The sequence below is a fragment of the Arachis hypogaea genome, chromosome 12 (assembly GCF_003086295.3).
Source record: "Arachis hypogaea cultivar Tifrunner chromosome 12, arahy.Tifrunner.gnm2.J5K5, whole genome shotgun sequence".
In the NCBI taxonomy this organism is placed as follows: Eukaryota; Viridiplantae; Streptophyta; class Magnoliopsida; order Fabales; family Fabaceae; genus Arachis; species Arachis hypogaea.
In genome coordinates this window covers 112,148,339-112,172,455 of record NC_092047.1, presented here as the reverse complement: position 1 = coordinate 112,172,455, position 24,117 = coordinate 112,148,339, and the positions used below count along the sequence as shown (strand labels likewise).

Genomic DNA, 24,117 nt, shown 5'->3' with positions numbered 1-24,117 from the left:
TATAAAATTATAGGTTTTATTAGGATTTTTTTAAAAATATTTATAACTAAAAAAGCAACGTTCTTGTTATTTTAACTTTTAAGTAAGCAATATATTGTTTTCTGAGAAAACTAAATTTTAAAAATAGTTTAATGAAAAGTGTATTTAAAAAATTAAAATTAAAATTACTTCTTAAATTTTTTATCTAAAGACAAAATTACTTTTTTGATAAAAATATTTTTAAAAAATTAGAAATATTTAAAAAAAAAGTTAATCCAAACTACTACGTTATTGATATAACTTTATATATATATAACAATCCTTCTAATTTAAATTTTTACTTATGATATGAATTGTAGTCATAATAATTCAAAGCTCCTTAGACAAATTTATGACTTCACATATATACTCCTAAATGTACAATGATAAAGATCAAATAAGAAAATGCGAGTTACGAATTCTAGTAATCCTTAATTATTTGTATTCAATTCATGGACTAATCTTGTTTAATTTTATTGGAAAGAATTTTTGTTACAGATATACTGAGGGTAGCTAAATGAATGCTTTTTAGTGGAACAAGGATTTCAGAAAAATCAGTCATGTTGAAGAGATGCATTACAACTATAAAAGTTCAAAGTTCACAAATTGATAAAATTGTGAAAGAATAGAAAAAGAAAAGAAAAAATAAAATTTTTAGTGATTGTTGATTAATTGAATTGAATTGTAAATTATGAAGGTAAAACTAAATATATATAGAATATTGGCTTAAGAAAGATAAAAACAAATAAAGAACTAAAGATAAGATAAAGAAAAGATAAGATAAGATAATAAAGACTAAAATTATAATTGAATTTATGTATTCTGTTGGGCTTAATTTGTAGGACACGAGACTTCTTTATTATTGTCATAGGCTAAAGTGGAAGAGTAGTTTAGTACAAATTATTGTTCATATCACAAAATTTTATTTCAAAGTTTTCTTCTCTTTATTTTTTTATCTACTAAAGGTAGAAACATTCCAAACAAGAAAAGATGATTATGAAAATGTTTAATTCACATCATTCAAATGAACAAGCTTAAGCTTAAGTAAGACATTTGATTCATCAGATATCCCCTACATCAAGATCTCATTGTTCACACTATACACAAAACTGATATTCAAATGCCTAAACAGTAATAAGTAGTCCAACTTGTTCATACAAAAAGCATTAAACAGGTTTTAGATACATGAAATTGAAAATATTGCTTCTTAGAAAGAAGCATAGCTACACTCATTGATGGTGTCAGTGATGGTGGTGTCTGTGTCACTGCTCCTATTAGGACTCTTCCCATTGTTGTGTCTCAATGGTGCACTTGCTGGGATTGACATAGAAAGTTTTGTGTTGGGAACTGTGCAAACTGTTTTCCGAGCTTCGGTTATCGTTGTCCTGTTCGCGGCAGAGTAAATCGGCCGAGAATTGGTATTGGCATAACGAGAAGTAGGAGTAGGAGTAGTGACTGGCTCATGATCTGTGGAACAACGCCTTTTAGCTCCTCTGTGCACGTGAGTGGTGCAATACTTCTGACCAGGGAGAACAGCACTCTTGCACCGCCACTTCTTGCCTTCTGTTCTCCGGCACCTGCCTGGTTCAAGCTCTGTACTGTTTGTGTAGTTGTGGTGTGAACTATTGCAACCAGAAACTTTAATCACAGTAAAAGAAAAACAACAAAGTTAAATCAGCTTTTCTAATGAACAAACTTCAACCTCATGATTAGTCTTGTTCTTAATTTCTTACATGTATAATTTGGATGTTGTCCTAAATCAGAATTAGTGCTATTGAAATTAATCCTAAAATATTCTCAAATAACAAAGCAAAAATATGTGACATATGCTCGGCGTTCGCAACTACTCTGCTGTTGGATTAGGTAAATCCCAGCAAAGTGCACTTTGTTGTTTAATGGCAGCTAACAACACAATATATTAAGTGAAAATATGTAACAGAAGTTGTTGCGAAGTCACGAATAGTACCTTGGAGAACACTCCTTGGGGAGAAGCCTATGCCGGCAGAGATGCAATTACTATCATTGGTAACACTTCCTTTACCACTACTCATAACACTGATACTGTAGCCGACACAGTTCTTGATCTGGTTATCTTTCTTGCATAAATCTCGGCTACTTCTGTTATCCGAAGCAACCGATGTCCTGTTGCCAAAGTTTGTTACCTTAGGTGTTGGAATTGAAACAGCAGATTTTGTGTTTGAGGCTATGGAAGTATGTAGCTTGCTACAAGGCTTTGTTATCGAATTTGGGAATAATACACCATTCCCCCTTGAGAAAACACCTTTGACAGAGAAATAAAATAAACACAATCACAACACAAGAATTTAACGTGGAAACTCCAATTACCGGAGAAAAAACCATGGCCGTTGTCAAATGACAACCAGAGAATATCACTATGTGAAAATTGTTACAACACATAGACTTCTTTCTCTCACCGGCACCCCAGTACACCAACACTCTCTCAAAGCAAATATCTAACTACACCTCACAACACTCTCTAATAAAAAGTACAGAGGAAAAGAAAAATCAGATACAAGCTTAAAGTGTTTCTGACTGGTGCAAAAACAAATGGAGAACTTAGCCTCATATTTATAGCCTAGGCCACCCACTCCATTTGCTATCCTGAGCAATGTGGGACTAATTCAACCAAATCCTAACAATCTCCACCTTGATTGAAATAGTCACACATCTTCAGCTTCCATTGTCAACACCGACAATTCTTTGCTGCCATTGTCTATACCGACAATCATAGTTCAGAGAACTATCATACTCCACCATGAAAATATACTCACTTGGAATTAGACCACTCCAAGCATTTCACCTTGGTACAGATCGAAACCTTGCTGAAAATTCATGGTGCAACTTCCAAATTGGCTTTTCCTGGAAGTTCTTCAGCCATCGACCTAACTCCGCCACACACCTTGCATCTCAACGCCAACCAATGCCCGAGTGCAATTGTGGACCCGATTGCCACAACTTATCCTTATCCATGGCAGTGCGGTAATACCATGAGGATACTTCTTGTCTTCTAGAGAACATCATCTTCTCTCATAGAGAGAGCAACCAGAGATCTTCTCCTTCAACGCCTTGTGCAAACCTGATTGTATCAACACATCCTTGACTTGTATTTGCCACAAGCCAAAATTGATTCTTCCATCAAATTTCTCTATTTCAAGCTTCGCAGCACTTGAATATCCTGACATTGTTGCAACCGTATACTGGAATAGTATAACTCAACTGTAGACCGTGCACTATGAAGGGTCCCCAGGAAAGAGAGGTGGGTCACAATGGACACACTTAAATACCAGGTCTATCCTTAGCCAGAACCTTTCCAAACTGCACTCTCACAGTGTCACACTGCCTTCCAGCAACAACAACAGCAACCAAAGATCAACCTCAAGCCACAGGACAAAATTCTTTTCTGATGTGGAAGGTCAGACTAGGCTGCAACCACAGAGCATACTAAGAATAAATCCCACCGAACCGAAGCTCTTGATACCACTTGTTGGGAATAATAAGTATGTAGCTTGCTACAAGGCTTTGTTATCGAATTTGAGTTAATAACTTTGGATGTTTCCACAGGCTTTCTTGAACGGTTCCGGCCTCTGTGCACATGTCATTCACAATACTTATGATAAGGTACTGTGTTCTTGCTGCACCTCCATTTCTTTCCATCGGTTCTTCTACACCTATTCGGTTCAGGATCCATCATACTTCCATAGTCAAAACATTGGTAGTGATTGTATTCTCCTAAAACAGAAATGAACAAAATTAGCAAATTTAGAATGTCTCCATAAAATCTCACATTCTTGGCATAAAAATTAGCAAATTTAGAATGTCTTCACACCTAAAATAGTGACTTGAAGGTGCAAACTGAATTTTAATTCATTTCAACAAACTTGGCAAAACCATGTTGATATATTACATTTTAACATGTTTTTTAGTCTTAAAACATGATTTGGCTTAGAATAGAAAGTAGTGATTTTGGTCGGAATAAACCATAGTTTTCAAATTATAAACCAAACATAACCTGAAACTATTTCTAAATTCTTGAAATAAAAAGCACAAAACAAAACTTTATCATTAATTAAGTCCAAATGAAACAATGAATTCATTCCAAGGCAATCTAACATGAGGTACTCTAATAAACCACCATCCAAATTAAGGTAATGAATAAAAGGGGAAAGGGGAAAGAAACTAAAAGTTCAAAATAACATAGACATATACCTATAAGCAAACAAATCAAACTCAAGAGTTCACCTAAATTCATGAAAAGTAAACTTGAATAGTGAAACTCAACTTATAAACTTGATGTTCAGAACCAATGGAAGACGGAGCAAGTTGATCGGGACCCTTCTCAGGAGCCTTTGAAGAACTCGGGGCATCTTCTGATCGGGGAGGGGATTCCACTATCCTCTGCCCCCGAGTCTTCAGCTCGGATTCGGAAACAGGTCGGGGAGGAGAAACAATGGCCCCATCAACCACGATCTTATCAGGATCCAGAGGAGAAATATCCAAGTCTGGAGCAATAACCCCGACCTGTTCCTTGAAGTTCCTCCATGCCTCCTCGGCTCCCTCAGCAATGGAGTCCTCCAGATCCAAATAGGCCTCCCGACATCTCGCTAACTCCTTCTTCAGGTCCACGTGATCCCCAAACAAACTTATATAACTCTGCTCCGCCTTCTCCTTCAGGCCCTCCACCATGGCGCACTAGCCCAGCAACTTCTTATCCCTCTCCCGGAGACGATTCCTCTCCTCCTTCAACTTGGCGACCTCCACCTTCAACCGCTTTTCCTCTTCTTGATATAAGAAAATTCTCCCCTCTAGCTCCTCAACCTTCAGGGATGAACCCAAAGAGCTGAGGGGAGTCTTTTCAAAAATATCCAGAAGCTTTGTACACACCCCGCCGCCCTGACACTCCCCTGAACCAGAATATTAAGGTGGTTTCGGATGGAAGCATCATCCATACTTATACGAGTATGAGGATAGATATGATTCCGAACAAACTGAGGCGCATTAGACTTGGCCTCACCCTCAAAGAAGAGCCAGACTCTAAAGTCTTGCACTTCTTCTTCTCTGGCTCAGGGGAAGATCGGGGTGGAGGGGATGGAAGAGAAGAGGCTGAAGAGGATATAACAATAGGTTGGGAGGGGGTCCCCAAGTTGTGAGGAGAAGGAGGAGGGGGAGGAGGAGGAGGAGAGCCAGCAGCCCTGGCAGCACCAACCCTCGCGCGAGACCTCGATTTGGACTCCTGAACTCTCTGATAGGACTCTCTAGAATTCTTCTTCGTCATTTCTGCAAAAAACCATTAGGAAATAGAAGAATCAGCATACAAGTCGGAACAAACAACTCGGATGTTAATCAGGTTGGAAAACAGCAATAAAACGAACAAAAAATGTAAAGTTACCTATCTGGGCCTGCATAAAGGTCGGAGACCCCTGGAGGAACTTTTTCGTATCAAGATATGGGGCTCTCCCCCACACTTCTCGGAAAAACCCCACAATGGCCGCCTCCACCTCATCCAGGGCATCCAAACTATATTTTTCCACTAGAGAGGCCTCCAACCAGTACAGGGGAAAGCGAGGAGATAAATTTTGATCCAAAAAAAAGGGGTGGTGACCCTCTACAGCTCGAACTTTAAAAAAGAAATTTTTGAAATCATGAAAGGATTCATCGAAGAGAGTAAAAACTCTCCGGCCTTGTATAGCCCGGAAAGACACCCACTGCTGCTTGTTATGTTGCCCACTGAAGGGCTTGGTCATGTGAAAGAGAAAAAAGAAAATCCAAAAAGGTCGAAAAATTTAGTGCATGGCTGATGAATTGATAAATTTTCAGAAAACCTCAGGAGTTGGGGTGAAGCTGGGTAGGGAAAACACGACAATGAGATAAAACGGCTATCTCGAAGTCGGAAAAGGAAGAAAAACACCCAAACAGGTGAACAGGCTTTCATACATAAAGAAAAAATGAGGGTCTGCGTCAGATGCTCTCCCAAAACAAACCCGATCTTCCGGATCTGGGGCAACCAGTTCGTACTTCGGCTCGTCCTCATCAAGAATGCAGACTCTGTGATGAGTACAGAAATCAGTAAGATAATCGATATCTACCAGAGAGCTCTCCCCTAGAACAGTGCCATCAACCCGTGATGAAAGAGACTCTAGGATAGACATCTTTTTTAAAAAAGGGTGACGAATCCTACAAAGAAAAAGAAAAAGAATCAAAATAGGGTCTCTGAGGGTCTGAGGCAAGTTTTTCAAACCAGCAGAATCGCTAGAACTACGGTCAACACTCCTCTAAACAAAAACATGCAAATAATAGCATTTGTAAAAGAGGAGAAGAGAAAAGAACTGACCTTTACTTCCGAAGTAACAGGTACAACAACAGTTGACCAAAGAAAAACGAAGCTTTCTCCAAAACAGAGTGTGTGAGTGAGAAAGTTTTCAGAAACAAAACAAGGGAAGAGAGGGAAAAGTATTTATAAACATGTTAGCGGCATAAAGCTGAAACGACGTAACCATTTAAGAGGTGCACCGTTACCAATGTAACTGTTCCCCGCGTGTAAATGCTCAAACCCCCGAAGAGACGCGACGTTTGATTAGACGCGACGGTTGCAAAAACTTAAATCACGTCGGTTCCTGAAAATCACGTCGGTTCCTCAACACGTCGGCTAGAGTCCCAAGCTGCATACTCGAGCCCAACTCACAAAGATTTTGGACTCGAGTAGGGGTACTGTTGATACCCTGACCCAATGACCAAGTACAGATCCAAATAATATAAAAAGGCCCAATCCGTGAGGTTGATCTTCCCCCGCAACCGACCTCCTCGTAAGGGGTCGGCTTCAACGCAAGGAAGTCGGTAAAGAGGGTTAGCTGGCAGATAACACTCATTCAAATAGGTAATTGCCCCTAGAATCTCTCAACCTACTTCCAGGAGCCATATCTCAACTTCCCTTAGATAAAGGGACGGTTATCCCCCTTAAAAGGTGGAACTACTTCAACGGTGGTTATTAGTTCACCACTATAAATATATTGACAACCCTCAGGTATCACTAAGTCCCAATACATTATAAACCTGCTTAGTCCCTTACTGACTTAGGCATTTGAGTGTCTTTGTAGGTACCACCCCCATTTTCTCACGCGCACAAGTCGGACGGAGGCCTAAGAGCACAAACCTACTCGGAGGCTTCCATCTTCAGACGATTGGGCCAATCTAACGAGTCCAGCCCACTAATCTCTGGTTACCCATCGTAACACCAATTACTTGTGTACTCTACAATTTGCGTAAATAAATTTAATATTATTGTTCAATAGCAATCTGAATGTTCATTTTTTATATACTTTAATTGCTTTCTCTTTAATTAAGATCTAAAAATTTGATCATCATAAAAAGATATATACAAAAAATAATTATCATATAATTATGTGTATATACATGTATTATTTTACATATTTTTAATATATATTTTGTATTTTAACATATATTTTATATAGTTAGTTGATTTTCACTGCATAAAGCATGATTGAAAAATATAATGAGATTTATGTTGTAATGAAATAGTTCGATCTAAACCAAATAATCAAATCTAGTCCGTCGCAATTGATTAACCTCGTATTAATAATTAAACAAAAATTAGAAACGTTTACAACATAGGTGTCGTGGTGTAGTTGGTTATCACGTCAGTCTAACACACTGAAGGTCTCCGGTTCGAGTCCAGGCGACGCCATTTTGTCTTACTGTTTTCTTCTTTCCAAAACTCTTTCTTACTTAATCTCAGTTCTTAGTCATTACTCATTATAGATTGTCAGTTGATTTGGCTCAACTTTCAGCTTGGAAAACATATAATGAACTTGGGTCGAAGTTTTTACACTCACTCAAACATGAACACCAGGTGTTCGATCATATTCCTCACCCAAAAGTTGCATCGATTAAGCGTTCCATGCTTACCCTTTTGCACAACAACCTTCCCTTTCGTGCCCTATTTGTATTCAAGACCCAGTTCCAGCTGTGTTCGCTCGACTGTGTTGATGAGGTCGGTGTTGCCTTGGCTCTCAAGGCTTGTCAAGAAGAGCTGAAACTTGGGTGCCAACTCCATGGTTTTGCAGTGTCCAGCGGGTTCATTTCGTTGGTCACCGTGTCAAATTCACTGATGAAGATGTACTGCAAGTCAGGGAATTTTCGGAAGGCCTTGCGTGTGTTTGATAATTTTAGTTGCCCTGACATTGTTTCTTAGAACACTGTGCTTTCAGGGTTTGAGGAGAACATAGATGCTTTGAGCTTGTTCTATGCATTCAAATGGGATCGTGTTTGATCCTGTGACATACACCACTGCTCTTGCCTTTTGTTGGGGTGATCATGGGTTTTGTTTTGGGAGCCAATTGCATTCTCTTGTTGCAAAATTTGGATTTAATTGTGAAGTTTTCGTAGGGAATGCTCTGATAACCATGTATTCAAGGTCAGGGAGTTTAGCTGAGGCTAGGAGGGTGTTTGATGAGATGCCCCGGAAGGATTTGGTTTCATGGAGTGCTATGCTTTCGGGTTATGCTCAAGAGGGGGAATGTTATGGGCTGGAAGCAGTTTCACTGTTTGTTAGCATGGTTAGGCAAGGGATGTCCCTTGACCATGTCTCGTTTACAGGTGCAGTTTCAGCTTGTGGTTATATGAAAAAGTTAGAGCTAAGGAGGCAGATACATGGTTTGACACTTAAAGTGGGGTATGGAACACATGTTTCGGTTTGCAATGTGTTGATCTCGACTTATTTGAAGTGTGAGGTCGGCAGAGATGCAAAACTAGTTTTTCAGCTGATGAATAATTGCAATGTAGTCTCTTGGATGACAATGATTTCAATTGAAGAAGAAGATGCAGTGTCTCTTTTCAATGAGATGAGAAAAGATGGTGTATATCCAAATGATATTACATTTATAGGACTATTGCATTCTATTACACTCAATAATCTGGTGGTGGAAGGTGAAATGATTCATGGATTATGCATCAAAAGCAGCTTCTTGTTGGAACCAAATGTCTCCAATAGCTTTATTACCATGTATGCCAAGTTTGAATCTGTTCAAGAATCGAATAAAATTTTTGAGGAGGTTAACCATAGAGAGATAATAGCATGGAATTCATTAATTTCAGGGTATGCTCAGAATAGCTTATTCAAAGATGCTTTCCTTACATTTTTGGCTGCAGTGAATGAGGTAAAACCAAACCAATACACTTTTGGCAGTGTCTTAAATGCTATTGCTGCTGCTGAGGATATATCTTTGAAACATGGGCAACGATGCCATTCGGAATTGATCAAACGTGGGTTAGACACTGATCCGATTGTTTCAGGTTCTCTGCTTGACATGTATGGCAAGCGTGGGAGCATAGCCGAGTCTCAAAGAGTATTTGACGAGACACCTAGAAAAAGTGAGTTTGCTTGGACTGCAATAGTATCAGCCTATGCTCGACATGGGGACTATGAGTCAGTGATGAGTTTGTTTAAGGAGATGGAGAGTGAAGGAACCACTCCTGACTCCATCACTTTCCTTTCCGTTTTAGCTGCATGTTGTAGAAAATGCATGGTTGATGTAGGCCATAGAGTCTTTGACTCCATGGTGAAAGAACATTCAATTGAACCAACTCCAGAACATTATTCTATCATGGTGGACATGTTAGGTCGCGCAGGACTGCTAAATGAGGCAGAAGAGTTGATGCACCAGATTCCAGGAGGACCTAGATTGTCAGTGTTGCAAAGCTTGCTTGGTTCTTGTAGAATACATGGGAATATAGAGATGGCTGAGAGGGTTATTGATAGGTTGGTTGAAATGGATCCTGCGAGTTCAGGTTCGTATGTATTAATGGCGAACTTATACGCTGAGAAAGGGAAATGGGAGAAAGTAGCTGAAGTGAGGAAACTTATGAGAGAGAGGGGAGTGAAGAAGGAAGTTGGGTTTAGTTGGGTGGACGTTGGTGGTATTAATTCCTTGTATTTGCATGGTTTCTCTTCCGGGGATAAGTCACACCCAGAATCTGAGGATATTTGTAACATGGCAGAGTTTATTGGATTGCAAATGAAAGTTTTGAAAGGGAGCAAAGCAAGGGAAGGAGACTGGCATCAGGAATAGCAAATTCCAAAATAAACTGGAATTTGTGATGTATTTTGCAGTTGATATTTAACCTAATCATGTTCACTCTAAAGAAATCGAATCTTGTATTTTTCTCTTTTACCTTAACATAAATAGGGATTAGACAGGAAATTCTATACATGACTATGAGTACTTGACTTCTGATTCATAGAATCACTTTGATGGTGTAGTCAGTGCACATCACTAAACATGTTTCTGAGATATGCAAGTGCATAGAATCATATTCATGGAGTGCAATGCTTGTTTCTGAAAATGCTCTTTGGAATGAAATGTGTAGTGTCTCAAATATTTCATTAATCATGTATTTGTATGAATCCGTGTCTTTTGCTAGTCTTCTAATTTTTTCAGCAAAGAAATTTCCAAGCAGCACAAAACAATCATCTTCAGTGATAAGAATGTTTTAAGTTAGAGCATAGCTTATAGTTTGATATCTTTGCTAGATGCATGTGTTTTGGTTTCTTATAGATGCATAGTCTTATTTTTTGAACATCAAGAATCAACAAAAACATTGCAACAACTATACAAAACAGACTTTGATATAGCATCTATCTATCTATCTATCTATCTATCTATCTACCTATTCTTATATATAAAAGTTTGATACCTAAATTTTTCTATATTGTGTTTAAGCCATATTTTTTTTCTAACGATGTCATGTTAGTAATTTTGTTTACTTGGCAAAATTTGGAAATCAACCAATCATCTTCTAGTAAAAGATTTAAAAAAAAAAACAAAAGAAAATTTTTTTATCTATTATTATTCAATTAAAATATAAAAATACTAATTAAATACAATAAATACATATATTAAAAATGTCATAATAATAATAATAATTATGAAAATTTTCATTTACAAATATTAAAATTTTACAACTTATACATGTTAACACTCTTACTACTACTTATGCATGCTACATAAGACTCTGTTACTCTTTATTTCTTAATCTCTCATACCAATTTTCGAAAACTCTTTCAAGTAAGTTTAAATTTGTCACATTTTCTTACTAAATACGTTCAAATATATATTATTATAAAACAGAATAGTTAAAGTTTGGAGGGAGGTAAAGTGGGCAAGTCCCTTGCATTCCAACATCAACTGTGAGAGACTCCAACCTTCCTTTGGGAGGCTCTTCACACACACGCTGTATTCATGAATGCTTCAAAGCTCACCAGTTTCTCGCTGTAGCTGATTTGAAGATGGGGGGAATAGCACTCACTGGAAAGTGGAAACCATATGTGGGAGGAACAATGTGAGATGTGTAAATATTTGAGGCAACTCTGTTGCATGTGCTTAATGGCCTCCAATTGATAGTTCACGCAGTAAAGGAGGTAGCACAGATGAGAATAACATTGATGAATATAAACAATGTCATTGATGCTATCATAATAATACTTACAATTGTTTCAAGTCAATTCCAAATTAACTACAATCAAATACTACTCAAAAATTAAAATTGACCAATATCAGAAAATTTCTCCTTCTTCCAAATCCTCACTAAGAAAGTTGTCGTCTTCAAAATCTTCTTCCCTAAGAACCAAACCTGTGAGGTTCTTCAACAATGGATTTTCCTTTGTGCAATAATGTGTCAGTGAATGGCCACACAAGTTTTCCAAATCCTGAAAGGACTTGAAAGCATCATCAAAGGAAATTGTTCTCTCCATCTTCTGCAGCATCTCCCTCTGTTTCTTCCTTTGCAAGAAAACTCTGTTCTGTTGTGCAGCTTCATTGGTTCTCTTCTTCTCCAATATCAATTTAGCTTTGGCAATAGCAATTGAAAAATCTGAACCAGAAATTTGTTTCCTTTTCTCCCCTGCATTCGATTTCAAAGGCTTTGAATTTGGCTTTGGCTCTTCTTTCTCTAACTTGTTTTCCTTCTCAGCTACCCATCTTCCCTCCAAATTCTTCCACTTTGTCTCGAAAAGATCGCTTAACTTCGCTGCGGTTAGATGAACTTCATGCCCTGAGGGGTACTGGGACATGACATTGCGAAACACCATTCTGATATCAGTAGCAAATTGATCAGTTTTGTTGTACAAATTGTTCCATAACTTTCGCTGAACCCTCTCCAAATCCATCAAAGCCTTTCCTTTCTTGAAATACACTCCATCTGGATGAACCAATAGCCTTTTCAGCATTACTGAACACTGCATATTCTTGAATCCATCCATACCCGAAGAACTTGGTTTCTTCTTCTCTTCACGTTCCTTCACTGCATCAGTAGCAGTACCCTTCTTCATCCTAGGATTTTCTTCACTCTTTTCCACCTTAGCTCTCTTGTTGGCACAAGAATCAAGAACAACTCTGTTACCGTTGTTGTTGTTGCTGAATCCATCAACGTGGCTGGATAATTCTGAAGAGGAAAAAACTCTTTTTTTGGATACCCTTTTGTTGGCAACATCTGAAGATTTCTTGGGAGGAACAAAAGTTGAAGACTTTGGAACACACAACATCGTACTCAGTAGAATGCAACACTAACAGAAAATTCTTGATTAGATGAAAATAGAAAACCCCTATCGAGTGAAAGGTTTATGTTTTGTAAAGTTGCTTGGAACACAAGGTAATTAAGAAATCTTGGTTCCTTAATTAAAATGGAAGATTTTGCAGTTTGACGGTTTTTTTTATGATTTTTATTTTATTTAAGATGATCTTCTAGTGATATAATATCTTATCTTTCGAAGAAATTAATTGCATCTTGTTAAAAATTAAATTTACATGAATTGTTTTTAAATAATGTCCTAAATTTAATGACAAAATAATTTTTATTATAAATCATAAATTATAAATTATAAATGGGTACTAATTGAAAAGCAACTTTTTTAATGATATAGTTTTAAGGACGTTGGTATTTATTATTTTCTTAATATGTATATATTTTTATTTTTAAATAGTTAGTTTAAAATGAGAACTGAGAAGAGTATTTGTTCTCATCATCGTTTGGATTGACTTTTTTGAAGAAAGAATTAAAAAACTATTTTTATATAAAATTATAGGTTTTATTAGGATTTTTTTTAAAAATATTTCTAACTAAAAAAGCAATGTTCTTGTTATTTTAAGTAAGCAACACGTTGAGAAAACTAAATTTTAAAAATAGTTTAATGAAATGTGTATTAAAAAAATTAAAATTAAAATTACTTCTTAAATTTTTTATCTAAAGACAAAATTACTTTTTTGATAAAAATATTTTAAAAAAATTAGAAATATTTAAAAAAAAAGTTAATCCAAACTACTATGTTATTGATATAACTTTATATATATATATATAACAATCCTTCTAATTTAAATTTTTACTTATGATATGAATTGTAGTCATAATAATTCAAAGTTCCTTAGACAAATTTATGACTTCACATGTATACTCCTAAGTTTACAATGATAAAGATCAAATAAGAAAATGCAAGTTAGGAACTCTAGTAATCCTTAATTATTTGTATCCAATTCATCGACTAATCTTGTTTAATTTTATTAGAAAGAATTTTTGTTACAGATATACTGAGGGTAGCTAAGTGAATGCTTTTTAGTGGAACAAGGATTTCAGAAAAATCAGTCATGTTGAAGAGATGCATTACAACTATAGCAGTTCAAAGTTGACATATTGATAAAATTGTGAAAGAATAGAAAAAGAAAAGAAAAAATAAAATTTTTATTGATTGTTGATTAATTGAATTGAATTGATTTGAATTGTAAATTATGAAGGTAAAACTAAATATATATAGAAAGCATTGACTTAAGAAAGATAAAAGCAAATAAAGATAAGATAAGAACAACTAAAGATAAGATAAAGAAAAGATAAAATAAGATAATAAAGACTAAAATTATAATTGAATTTATGTATTCTGTTGGGTTGAATTTGTGAGTCACGATACTTCTTTATTGTTGTTATAGGCTAAGGTGGAAGAATAGTTTAATACAAATTATTGTTCATATCACAAAATTTTATTTCAAAGTTTTCTTCTCTTTATTTTTTTATCTACTAAAGGTAGAAACATTCCAAACAAGAAAAGATGATTATGAAAATGTTTAATTCACATCATTCAAATGAACAAGCTTAAGCTTAAGTAAGACATTTGATTCATCAGATATCCCCTACATCAAGATCTCATTGTTCACACTATATACAAAACTGATATTCAAATGCCTAAACAGTAATAAGTAGTCCAACTTGTTCATACAAAAAGCATTAAACAGGTTTTTAGATACATGAAATTGAAAATACTGCTTCTTAGAAAGAAGCATAGCTACACTCATTGATGGTGTCAGTGATGGTGGTGTCTGTGTCACTGCTCCTATTAGGACTCTTCCCATTGTTGTGTCTCAATGGTGCACTTGCTGGGATTGACATAGAAAGTTTTGTGTTAGGAACTGTGCAAACTGTTTTCCGAGCTTCGGTTATCGTTGTCCTGTTCGCGGCAGAGTAAATCGGCCGAGAATTGGTATTGGCATAGCGAGGAGTAGGAGTAGGAGTAGTGACTGGCTCATGATCTGTGGAACAACGCCTTTTAGCTCCTCTGTGCACGTGAGTGGTGCAATACTTCTGACCAGGAAGAACAGCACTCTTGCACCGCCACTTCTTGCCGTCTGTTCTCCGGCACCTGCCTGGTTCAAGCTCTGTACTGTTTGTGAAGTTGTGGTGTGAACTATTGCAACCAGAAACTTCAATCACAGTAAAAGAAAAACAACAAAGTTAAATCAGCTTTTCTAATGAACAAACTTCAACCTCATGATTAGTCTTGTTCTTAATTTCTTACATGTATAATTTGGATGTTGTCCTAAATCAGAATTAGTGCTATTGAAATTAATCCTAAAATATTCTCAAATAACAAAGCAAAAATGTCAAAGGCATGCAAAATATGCGACATATGCTCGGCGTTTGGCGTTCGCAACTACTCTGCTGTTGGATGAGGTAAGTCCCAGCAAAGTGCACTTTGTTGTCTAATGGCAGCTAACAACACAATATATTAAATGAAAATATGTCACAGAAGTTGTTGCGAAGTCACGAATAGTACCTTGGAGAACACTCCTTGGGGAGAAGCCTATGCCGGCAGAGATGCAATTACTATCATTGGTAACACTTCCTTTACCACTACTCATAACACTGATACTGTAGCCGACACAGTTCTTGATCTGGTTATCCTTCTTGCATAAATCTCGGCTACTTCTGTTATCCGAAGCAACCGATGTCCTGTTGCCAAAGTTTGTTACCTTAGGTGTTGGAATTGAAACAGCAGATTTTGTGTTTGAGGCTATAGCAGTATGTAGCTTGCTACAAGGCTTTGTTATCGAATTTGAGTTAACAACTTTGGATGTTTCCACAGGCTTTCTTGAACGGTTCCGGCCTCTGTGCACGTGTCGTTCACAATACTTATGATAAGGTACTGTGTTCTTGCTGCACCTCCATTTCTTTCCATCGGTTCTTCTACACCTATTCGGTTCAGGATCCATCATACTTCCATAGTCAAAACATTGGTAGTGATTGTATTCTCCTAAAACAGAAATGAACAAAATTAGCAAATTTAGAATGTCTCCATAAAACCTCACATTCTTGGCATAAAAAATAGCAAATTTAGAATGTCTTCACACCTAAAATAGTGACTTGAAGGTGCAAACTGAATTTTAATTCATTTCAACAAATTTGGAAAAACCATGTTGATTTATTACATTTTAACATGTTTTTTAGTCTTAAAACATGATTTGGCTTAAAATAGAAAGTAGTGATTTTGGTTGGAATAAACCATAATTTTCAAATTATAAACCAAACATAACCTGAAACTATTTCTAAATTCTTGAAATAAAAAGCACAAAACAAAATTTTATCATTAATTAAGCCCAAATGAAACAATGAATTCATTCCAAGACAATCTAACATGAGGTACTCTAATAAACCACCATCCAAATTAAGGTAATGAATAAAAGGGGAAAGAAACTAAAAGTTCAAAATAACATAAACATATACCTATAAGCAATCTAATCAAACTCAAGAGTTCACCTAAATTCATGAAAAGTAAACTTGAATAGTGAAACTCAACTTATAAACTTGATGTTAAGGACCTAAACTTATAAACTAAGTTAATTCAAGATTTTGAAAACCTTGCCAACAAGGGTGTGACATCATGATAGAGGCATATTATGAGTGTGACCAACCATATTCTACTCCTAAAGAGAACACTAGTTGGGAGAACAAATCCAACTTAAATCTAAAAATATCCAAAAATAATATATAGGTTTACACAGATATATGTATATATTGAAAAGGGCCTTATCAGAAATACTCCAAAAAAAAAAAAAATAGTTACAAACCTGACATATAGCTTGGAAATTGCTTATGAAAAACACCAAAGCCAGAACCAAAGGGTAGCACAAGGTGATGATGAGGGTGAGGGAGAGGAAGAGGAAGAGGAAGAGGGAGATTATAAGCAAAGTAGTTGAAGGTAAGAACTTGATGATGAAGCTCACGCCTTTGAGCTTCTGTGAACAATAAACAACAGCACCTATCTTCTTGTTGTTGCCATGCTTTGTTCATAGCAGGTTTTCTTATTGCTCCTCCTTCTTCCTCTTCTGCTCTCTTCAGTGTTTCAAAACTTGTTGTGTTCTTCTTCTCTTCTTTGATCACTCCAACACCACCACCACCATCCATCTTTTGTCCCATGTCAATCTTCTTCTGGGGTCCACCTAGAAAATATAATAATGAACAAAAACACCAGAAGAAAACACATAAAAGTGAGAAAAGAAAAGAAAAAGCACAAAAAAACAACATGGGGTGGAAGAGAAAAGAAACCAGAAGTGTTGTGTGAAGGGGGAACAGCTTCAAGAGACTTGGCTTCCATTGTCACATTCACATAAGGAAAAGGAGAAACCAAAAAAGTGTCCCTTTAAAATCTTTCTTTCTTTTTTCAGTATCAATTGAAAATGTTAAAATCAAAAGTAGTTTTTTCATAAAGAAAGAAGTGACAGTAGCACTTGTTCTTCTTTCTTTATTTCCCGTGATGACTCACTCACTCTACTGAGTACACTACTGACACTGTAGATAGAAAGTGAAGTGAGAGAGAAAGTGGAAAACAGAAGTGTACAGAACAGATAAACATTATCAAGATTTTGATCCCATTAATTAATTTTTATTTCAGACACATTTAATTATTCATTTATTGTATTCGGTTCATTGCAAGTGAACATTTTAGCATTGAAAAAGTGGGAGTTTCTGACAAATATTATTATTATTTTAGGGATCATGAACATTTCCTATAGTTGATACTTGATAGTCTAAAGTAGTTTTAAACTTTTATAATGTGATCATATGTTAATTAAAATCATAATTTTATTTAATCACCACCTTCATTTTTGGATGAAACTTTATATTTCTATCAAAATAACATTACTTTTTTCTTATTGCTTTTGCTTCTGTTGATTACTAATAAGAATCTAAAAAAGATCATTTTTTTATTTTTCAGAATTGAAAAATTAAGAAAGAAATAACACCATTTGCAATTTTTTTTTATCAACCGCCATTTGGAAATTTTTTGTAGTTTGTTTCTAATATTTTGACAGAATTTGGTTCCTTAATTGGGTCTTAAGTCTTTAACTTTTTGGTCATATTGGGCCTGAAGTCTGAAAACGAGAAGCCCAAATCATTCCCCCAAAAAGTAGAAAAACAAGAACATGTCCAAAAATGAAAAATGAAAAAAAAAATCGAATATTAGTTCCAGAAGAATCTAGCAACTGGCTATCGGAGTAGCACCAGCGCTTGATAGTTCATAGCGCATTGAAAGTTGAAAACTTCCCAATCCCAGGTCTCGTTTTGCCGTGATTTTCATCTTCTCAAACATTTCACACAAAATGGTGAGTTGTAATAACTTGGAGTACTTTCGTCGAACACCTTGCGTGCGTGCGTGCATAGTTATATATATTATGTGAATGTGAATCTCACTCACTTTGGTTGTTGTTGAAACTGTTTATTTCAGTCGGTGACTCTGCACACAAATCTAGGAGACATCAAGTGCGAAATCTTCTGTGATGAGGTCCCAAAAACTTCTGAGGTAACTACCCTTTCAACCCCTTCAATTTGTGTTCCTTTCCTGTCTTAGTTTTAGTAAGATTAATCACAATTTGCTGGTTCACGCTATTTGATACTTATTTTGCTATAAACAAGTTCCAAGTTTCGAGTTGCTGATAGAGAATTTAGAGAAAGTAACCAATTTATTTAAGGGTAGATTGCACTGAACTCTCTCATAAGGATAGGTGATATTACACAATACAGACTTTTATTTGTAAAATAAGCACGATACTGAGGTTTTTTCACTTTTTACCTACTGAAAATCTTATCTCGGAATTTTTTTCCAAGAAGTTAATTTTGATGTAGTGTAAGGATGTTTCATACGTGCATCATCCAATTATGTAACATCATGGTAGCAAAAGTCACTACCTTTTACATTGACTCCATGAATGGTCATCCAAAAAAGAAGGATGTGATTGGACAACTATCTTGGTGTCTAGAAGTTTAACGTCGTCGATATACCAAAATTAAACTCTTTTTCCCATGCAAAATTTTCAAGAATGCAAAAATATTCCATGAATCAAACCTTCCCTAAGGGGGAGGTTAGTATTGGCATGACAAATCAATGGGTGTCGTGTGTAATATCGCGCAATCATTTAAGAAGTTATTGTGAATGAAACTACCTCCGTGTCACTTGTGTTTGTGAAGTTTAATAATGATAGTTTAGACTTAAGGATAGCCAATTTTGTTCTTGCATGAGGTGAAGGTGATAATTGGTTGTTTTTGTTGAAGGATGCTGTGACCTAACAATTTCAAATATTGTGGGTTTTATGTTTTTTTTTATTTATTCAGAACTTTTTAGCATTGTGTGGGAGTGGTTATTATGATGGGACTATATTTCACCGCAACATCAAAGGTTTCATGATTCAAGGGGGAGACCCAACCGGTACCGGGAAAGGGGGTACCAGCATATGGGGAAAGAAATTCAATGATGAGATTAGGGAATCTCTTAAGGTAAGTTCAGGCTCTGTGCTAATTACTGTGAAGCTATGCCATTGGTGTTATGCTTTCCTTTTGCTTCATGTTGTCAATCTGTTTTACTTGTTTTGAGTTTAAATCTCAATGCTAATGTTGGAACTATAGAATTCGGTTGTAGAAATGGCGTATTTTGTGATCTTATGATGAATCGAACATTACTAAGTACTTCATTTTTTGTGTTTCCTATCAAAGGACATAGATAATACCATCTATGTTTGATGATATTAAGGTTACAACGGAGATATACTGTTAGCAATAGGATCCATAGGAGAAAGTTTGTGCAAAGTGACTTGTTAACATTACTTCAAGCAATTTCTTCTTGTTCAAGGCTTATTTCTTACAACTTTTATCATATTTGAAAAAGTCATAACCTAGTTGGCTTCCCTTAGCTTATCAAGACCTTCAATGTTTAGGTGTATGAAATATAGTTGTTATATTGTATACTTGAAATACAGTTACTTTCGTGAAATCTCCGCAAGATGTGAAATTACCAAATGCCCCATAATTGATATAAATTGAATTCTTGGAAATTAGAATACAAGATGGAGCTTTATGTTATTTTCTTTTAAATGATATTATTTTTTTATAATGAATGTATTATGGATAGTTGTGTAAGTTGGATTGGTTTATGTTATGATTGTTAATTATTATGTTATGGTTTTTTTTTTTTTTAGATTATTATTTTCAAAATTTTCAATTAATATCCGTGAATACCCGCGGATATCCGTCTTCCCACCAGAGACAAATAAATGGGGATGAGGAGGGGACGGGGGTGCATTTCTCTTAATGGGGACGGGGGGGCGGGGACCATTGCCATCCCATAAAGAGATGACAAAAATATCCATGGAAGCGGGTACCCACGGGGATTACCCGCGATGGGGGGTTAAATGGGGACTCGTGAAATCCCCATGAGGAAGGGAATCCGCCCCGTGAATAAATGGGGACGGGGATGGGGGTAGAGGTAGAATACCCCACGGGGACTCCCAATATCCCCGAGAAGGTGGAATTTACTAAAATGTCATCACTTATATAAAAAGTTATAAGTTATCATGGTAGATATTTAATATTTGTATTAGATTATGTTAATTGTGTTTGGAACTTTGGATTGTGTTGTTTTGTGTTAAACTTTGTTGAATTTTTGAAAGATTGTGTCATGAGTTTAGTGTTAAATTGTTTTAAAAACACTTTAAAGACAATACCCAGGAATACCCGCGGATATCCGCCATCCTCGCGGAGACAATTAATCAGGGACCCGTGATGGGGATGGGGAGGGAATGGGGGCATATTCATAAACGTGGATGGGGAAGCATGAGAGGGGTACCTGCCCCCACGGGTATCCATTAAATATTCGTGGAGGCGGATTCCCTTCCGTGGGGATTTTGCGAGTCCCCATTTAAGCACTATCCATTGGGTGGGTACCTCTGCCCCTGTTCCCGTCCCCTTCTCTGTTTATTCACGGGGAGGTCCCATCCCTGTTGGGGTTCTGGGTCTCCATTTAGATTTTCGTCATGGATAATTCCCACAGGTACCTGTTTTGACATGTTTTTTTGGGGGTTGACATAAACATAGTGGGGCATTTGTGATTTATATATTGAATGCTAATTATTGACATTTCTCTTCAAAGCATGATTACAATGGCCAACACATTGCCCTTTTCTATATTCCAGCACAATGCAAGAGGAATATTGGCAATGGCTAACAGTGGTCCAAACACTAATGGAAGCCAGTTCTTCATAACTTATGCAAAGCAGCCACATTTAAATGGACTTTATACAGTATTTGGCAGAGTAATCCATGGATTTGAAGTTCTTGATCTCATGGAGAAGGTACCTGATTCTTATGCCACTGCAAATTTGCTTGTAGAAGCTAAGGCTTAGCCTTCAACTTATATCATCTTGGCTTGATAGAAAACTCAACTCAGAAAAGCAAATCATGGTAAACAATTATTAATATATACTTAACATTTATGTTGTGCAGACTCAAACAGGAGCAGGGGACCGTCCACTTGCCGAGATTAGGCTCAATCGAGTCACGATACATGCTAATCCGCTTGCTGGTTAAGTGGTTAAACTTGTCTCAGCAGTTCTTATTACAAGAATAGGGAGGGTAAAGGGAATTCTTAAATACTCAATTTTAACCAATTTCTTGACCTCTGATTAAGAGAAATACAGAAGTAAATTGTGCATCGAGTTAATTAACATGTTTGTGAGATATGAACAAAGGCATGTCGATAGATACATTTTTCAAGGATTAGTGTAAAAATGATCATGTTTCTGTAATGTTTAGGACCAAGATTCTCTTGTATTGTGTGTCTTTCTCTTATTTTCTTCTTTTATATGGAATGTCCATGGCTTTTAAGTGTTACAATCTCATCTTGTTTGCATCACCAAGCAAACTTGTACAAAGATTAATGAAAGAGGCTATAGAGATTTGTATATGTAATGTCAAACATGATTAGAATAGAGTTATCTTAATGATAGATCTGCTTTGGAATTTTGTGAATCGAAGCTGAATCACTCGTTGGCATAATTTAAAAAGGTTTAGTAGGAAAGAAAAACTATATATATACAAAAGGAAGTTTTATTCAGGACTAAAAAAAATAATATAAGGAATACAATTGTCTATTAATATTTGAAAGCAATGAATTTATCTTTATCTAAAAATTTATTCCCTATTACTTTGTCATTCAGATTTTTTTAGAAGAAAAATCATTTTCTTCATTCAAAGGAAAAAAATTGTATACGGATGAATTTTGTAAAAAAAACAAAGAATTTATCCCATATTTTTCCCAACTAAAGATAAATTTATGGTTTAACTAAAAATATTCTAAAGATATTTATCAAGCAGACAATTTTAATTGGTTTTTATTTTTATTATTTAGTTTTGTTTTTATAATTTTTTATAAACTATGAAATCAAGTCCTTGTTTTCAATAACTTTGAATAACACATGGTAGGGATATTTATTAATAGAAGAATGTTAATTTATTCTACGTAGAGTGAGTGAAACCCCATAATGGTCCCTTAGATTGAGTCCGTGCACGAGCGGGACTGAAAATCCTAGCAGAGAAAGAGTACGTACTCCGTACTCAGAGAGAATGAGAGAAGGAGAGAGCGGGAACGAGTGTTTGAGGGCGAAACACAGTGAGGATGGCGGCCATGCCGTCGGAAGAGATAAGGGGGAGAGTGTGGGTGGGGGTGCATCCGGTGTCAAGGAGGGTTTTTCACGAGGGGGTTTTTCAAATCCTACAAAGATCTCCTTTAGAGATAAAGTCATTGGTCCAGAGAAATCGAAGGCGTTTGCACTTGCAGGATCTCTATCTGGGGATAGTATAGCCACGGTGGTGGGCAAACAGGGCGATTCCCAACCTCCATGTGTAAACTTCACTGAAGAAGCCAAGCTTTGTTTGGCAGAGCCTTATCGAGAAGCTTTAGTGATTAAGGTTCTTGATAAAAATTATAGTTACACAGCTCTTTCACACAAGCTTCGGATGGTTTGGCGCATCAAAGGTGGCTTTGATCTGCTTGATGTGGGGTTTGGGTACTTCATGGTAAAATTCGATGCATGTGAAGATCGTGAGAAGGTCATGCTTGGTGGCCCGTGGTTGATTGAGGGGCACTATGTTGCTGTAAAACTGTGGGATATAGATTTTCGGCCATGTGAGCAATCCTTCGGGTCTACGCTTGTATGGGTTCGGATTTCGGGGCTCCCAATCTGGTGCTATCAGGAACAGGCCATGATGCGTATTGCTTCTGCAATAGGAGTTCCCATCAAAGTGGACTTAGCCACTAAATTGGCTGAGAGAGGACGATATGCCCGAGTATGTGTTCAAATAAATTTAGGACTGCCAGTGATCAAGCATATCATTGTGGAAGGCGTAACTCATGTAGTGGAGTATGAAAGTTTAAATTTAATTTGTAATTCTTGTGCACGTTATGGTCACGATATGGCACAGTGCTTGGGTAGAGACTCTAGGGAAGGAAAGAGTGTTGATTCCGATGCCACCAAGCCACGGGATGGTACAAAGGCAGTGCCACATCCTGAGACCAAAATTCACAATTCAAATGAAGTAGAACCTAATGTGGTAGGTGGCGTTACTGGCGAGAATCCTGCATCGAATTTGCAAGAAGATTTGGAGGCTAATAATTTGGAAGGAAATAATGTTGAGGAGGCTTGCATGCATGATGAACCAGGCTGGGAGCAAGTTGTGAGGAAAGGTAAAACCAAGCTGGGTCAGAAGCAATCTAACAAGGTCCAAAGAGGCATTCAATCCAGAATCGATTCGGGTAGAGTAATCAGGCCCACCATTCACTTCTCTCACACGAATGGATCAAGCTCCTATCGTGCTAGGGTCGGGTCACGAGTCAAGGTCGGACACAGCGCTTCCCGTGTTGGTGAGACGTCGATCTACTCAACCCGATACACCCCAGTGCCTTGCGGGTCCTCTCTCCGGAAACGACCAAGGCCGGGGTCCCTACAGAGCTCGCCAGTTGAGAAGAATGGAGGCACGGTGGTGGAAGCATCGTCATGTCTTCCTGCAACCGTGAAGGAGGGTGTTACCGTGGCGGTTCCATTGGAGAAGGAAGGCGCATTGCCGGCTGTTACTGCGTTGGTAGGCGGGATTAAGGAGATATTCCAGGGAGATCTGGCAAACCTGAAGGTCACGGGAGTCACTTCCGCTGGGCAAGCCTCGGTTGGAGGTTGGTGAAGCACTTTGATTTCCTTGTTTTATATTTTTATATTTTATATTATGGATAGTTTAAATATAATAGCTTGGAATATTAGGGGTGCTTCTAATAAGTTAGCCCGGGTGAATTGTAAAGAGCTGGTTAGGAAATTTAAACCTGTAATTTTTATTGTGGTTGAAACTCACTGTCCTTTTCAACACTTGAAAATGTTCTGGGAAAGACTTGGTTATCACCCTATTGGTATAGTGGAGGCGTCAGGACACAAG

At 36.8% G+C, this 24,117-nt stretch overlaps 3 protein-coding genes, 1 non-coding gene and 1 pseudogene across 5 annotated transcripts; 3 read left to right on the top strand and 2 right to left on the bottom strand.

The window, feature by feature from the left end:
- Positions 1–1,037: 1,037 nt before the first annotated feature.
- Positions 1,038–4,722, bottom strand: LOC112730565 (uncharacterized). The gene is made up of 4 exons (XM_072208430.1): positions 4,341–4,722; positions 3,662–3,768; positions 1,985–2,318; positions 1,038–1,656 (listed from the first exon to the last, which is right to left on the bottom strand). Exons 1-4 carry the CDS (start codon positions 4,720–4,722, stop codon positions 1,226–1,228), a joined length of 1,254 nt encoding a protein of 417 aa, XP_072064531.1. The 3' UTR covers positions 1,038–1,225.
- A 1,598-nt stretch (positions 4,723–6,320) lies between these two features.
- On the top strand, positions 6,321–10,375 carry LOC112730564 (pentatricopeptide repeat-containing protein At4g32430, mitochondrial-like; annotated as a pseudogene).
- TRNAV-AAC (transfer RNA valine (anticodon AAC)) lies at positions 7,665–7,738 on the top strand. Its single transcript has one exon. It is a non-coding gene; the product is annotated as a tRNA-Val (tRNA).
- Positions 10,376–14,172: 3,797 nt separating the features above from the next.
- On the bottom strand, positions 14,173–17,196 carry LOC112728323 (growth-regulating factor 9). 2 transcript variants are annotated; one of them, XM_025778404.3, is made up of 4 exons: positions 16,915–17,196; positions 16,437–16,808; positions 15,146–15,622; positions 14,173–14,792 (listed from the first exon to the last, which is right to left on the bottom strand). In XM_025778404.3, the coding sequence occupies exons 1-4, from the start codon at positions 16,961–16,963 to the stop codon at positions 14,362–14,364; spliced, it is 1,329 nt and encodes a 442-aa protein (XP_025634189.1). In that variant the 5' UTR covers positions 16,964–17,196; the 3' UTR covers positions 14,173–14,361. The 2 variants fall into 2 exon arrangements, with proteins under 2 accessions (XP_025634189.1, XP_072065851.1); XM_072209750.1 differs by having other exon boundaries at positions 16,437–17,037.
- Positions 17,197–17,799: 603 nt separating this feature from the next.
- LOC112728322 (peptidyl-prolyl cis-trans isomerase CYP18-1) lies at positions 17,800–21,601 on the top strand. The gene is made up of 5 exons (XM_025778403.3): positions 17,800–17,972; positions 18,095–18,169; positions 18,979–19,140; positions 20,832–20,990; positions 21,142–21,601. Exons 1-5 carry the CDS (start codon positions 17,970–17,972, stop codon positions 21,223–21,225), a joined length of 483 nt encoding a protein of 160 aa, XP_025634188.1. The 5' UTR covers positions 17,800–17,969; the 3' UTR covers positions 21,226–21,601.
- Positions 21,602–24,117: the final 2,516 nt, after the last annotated feature.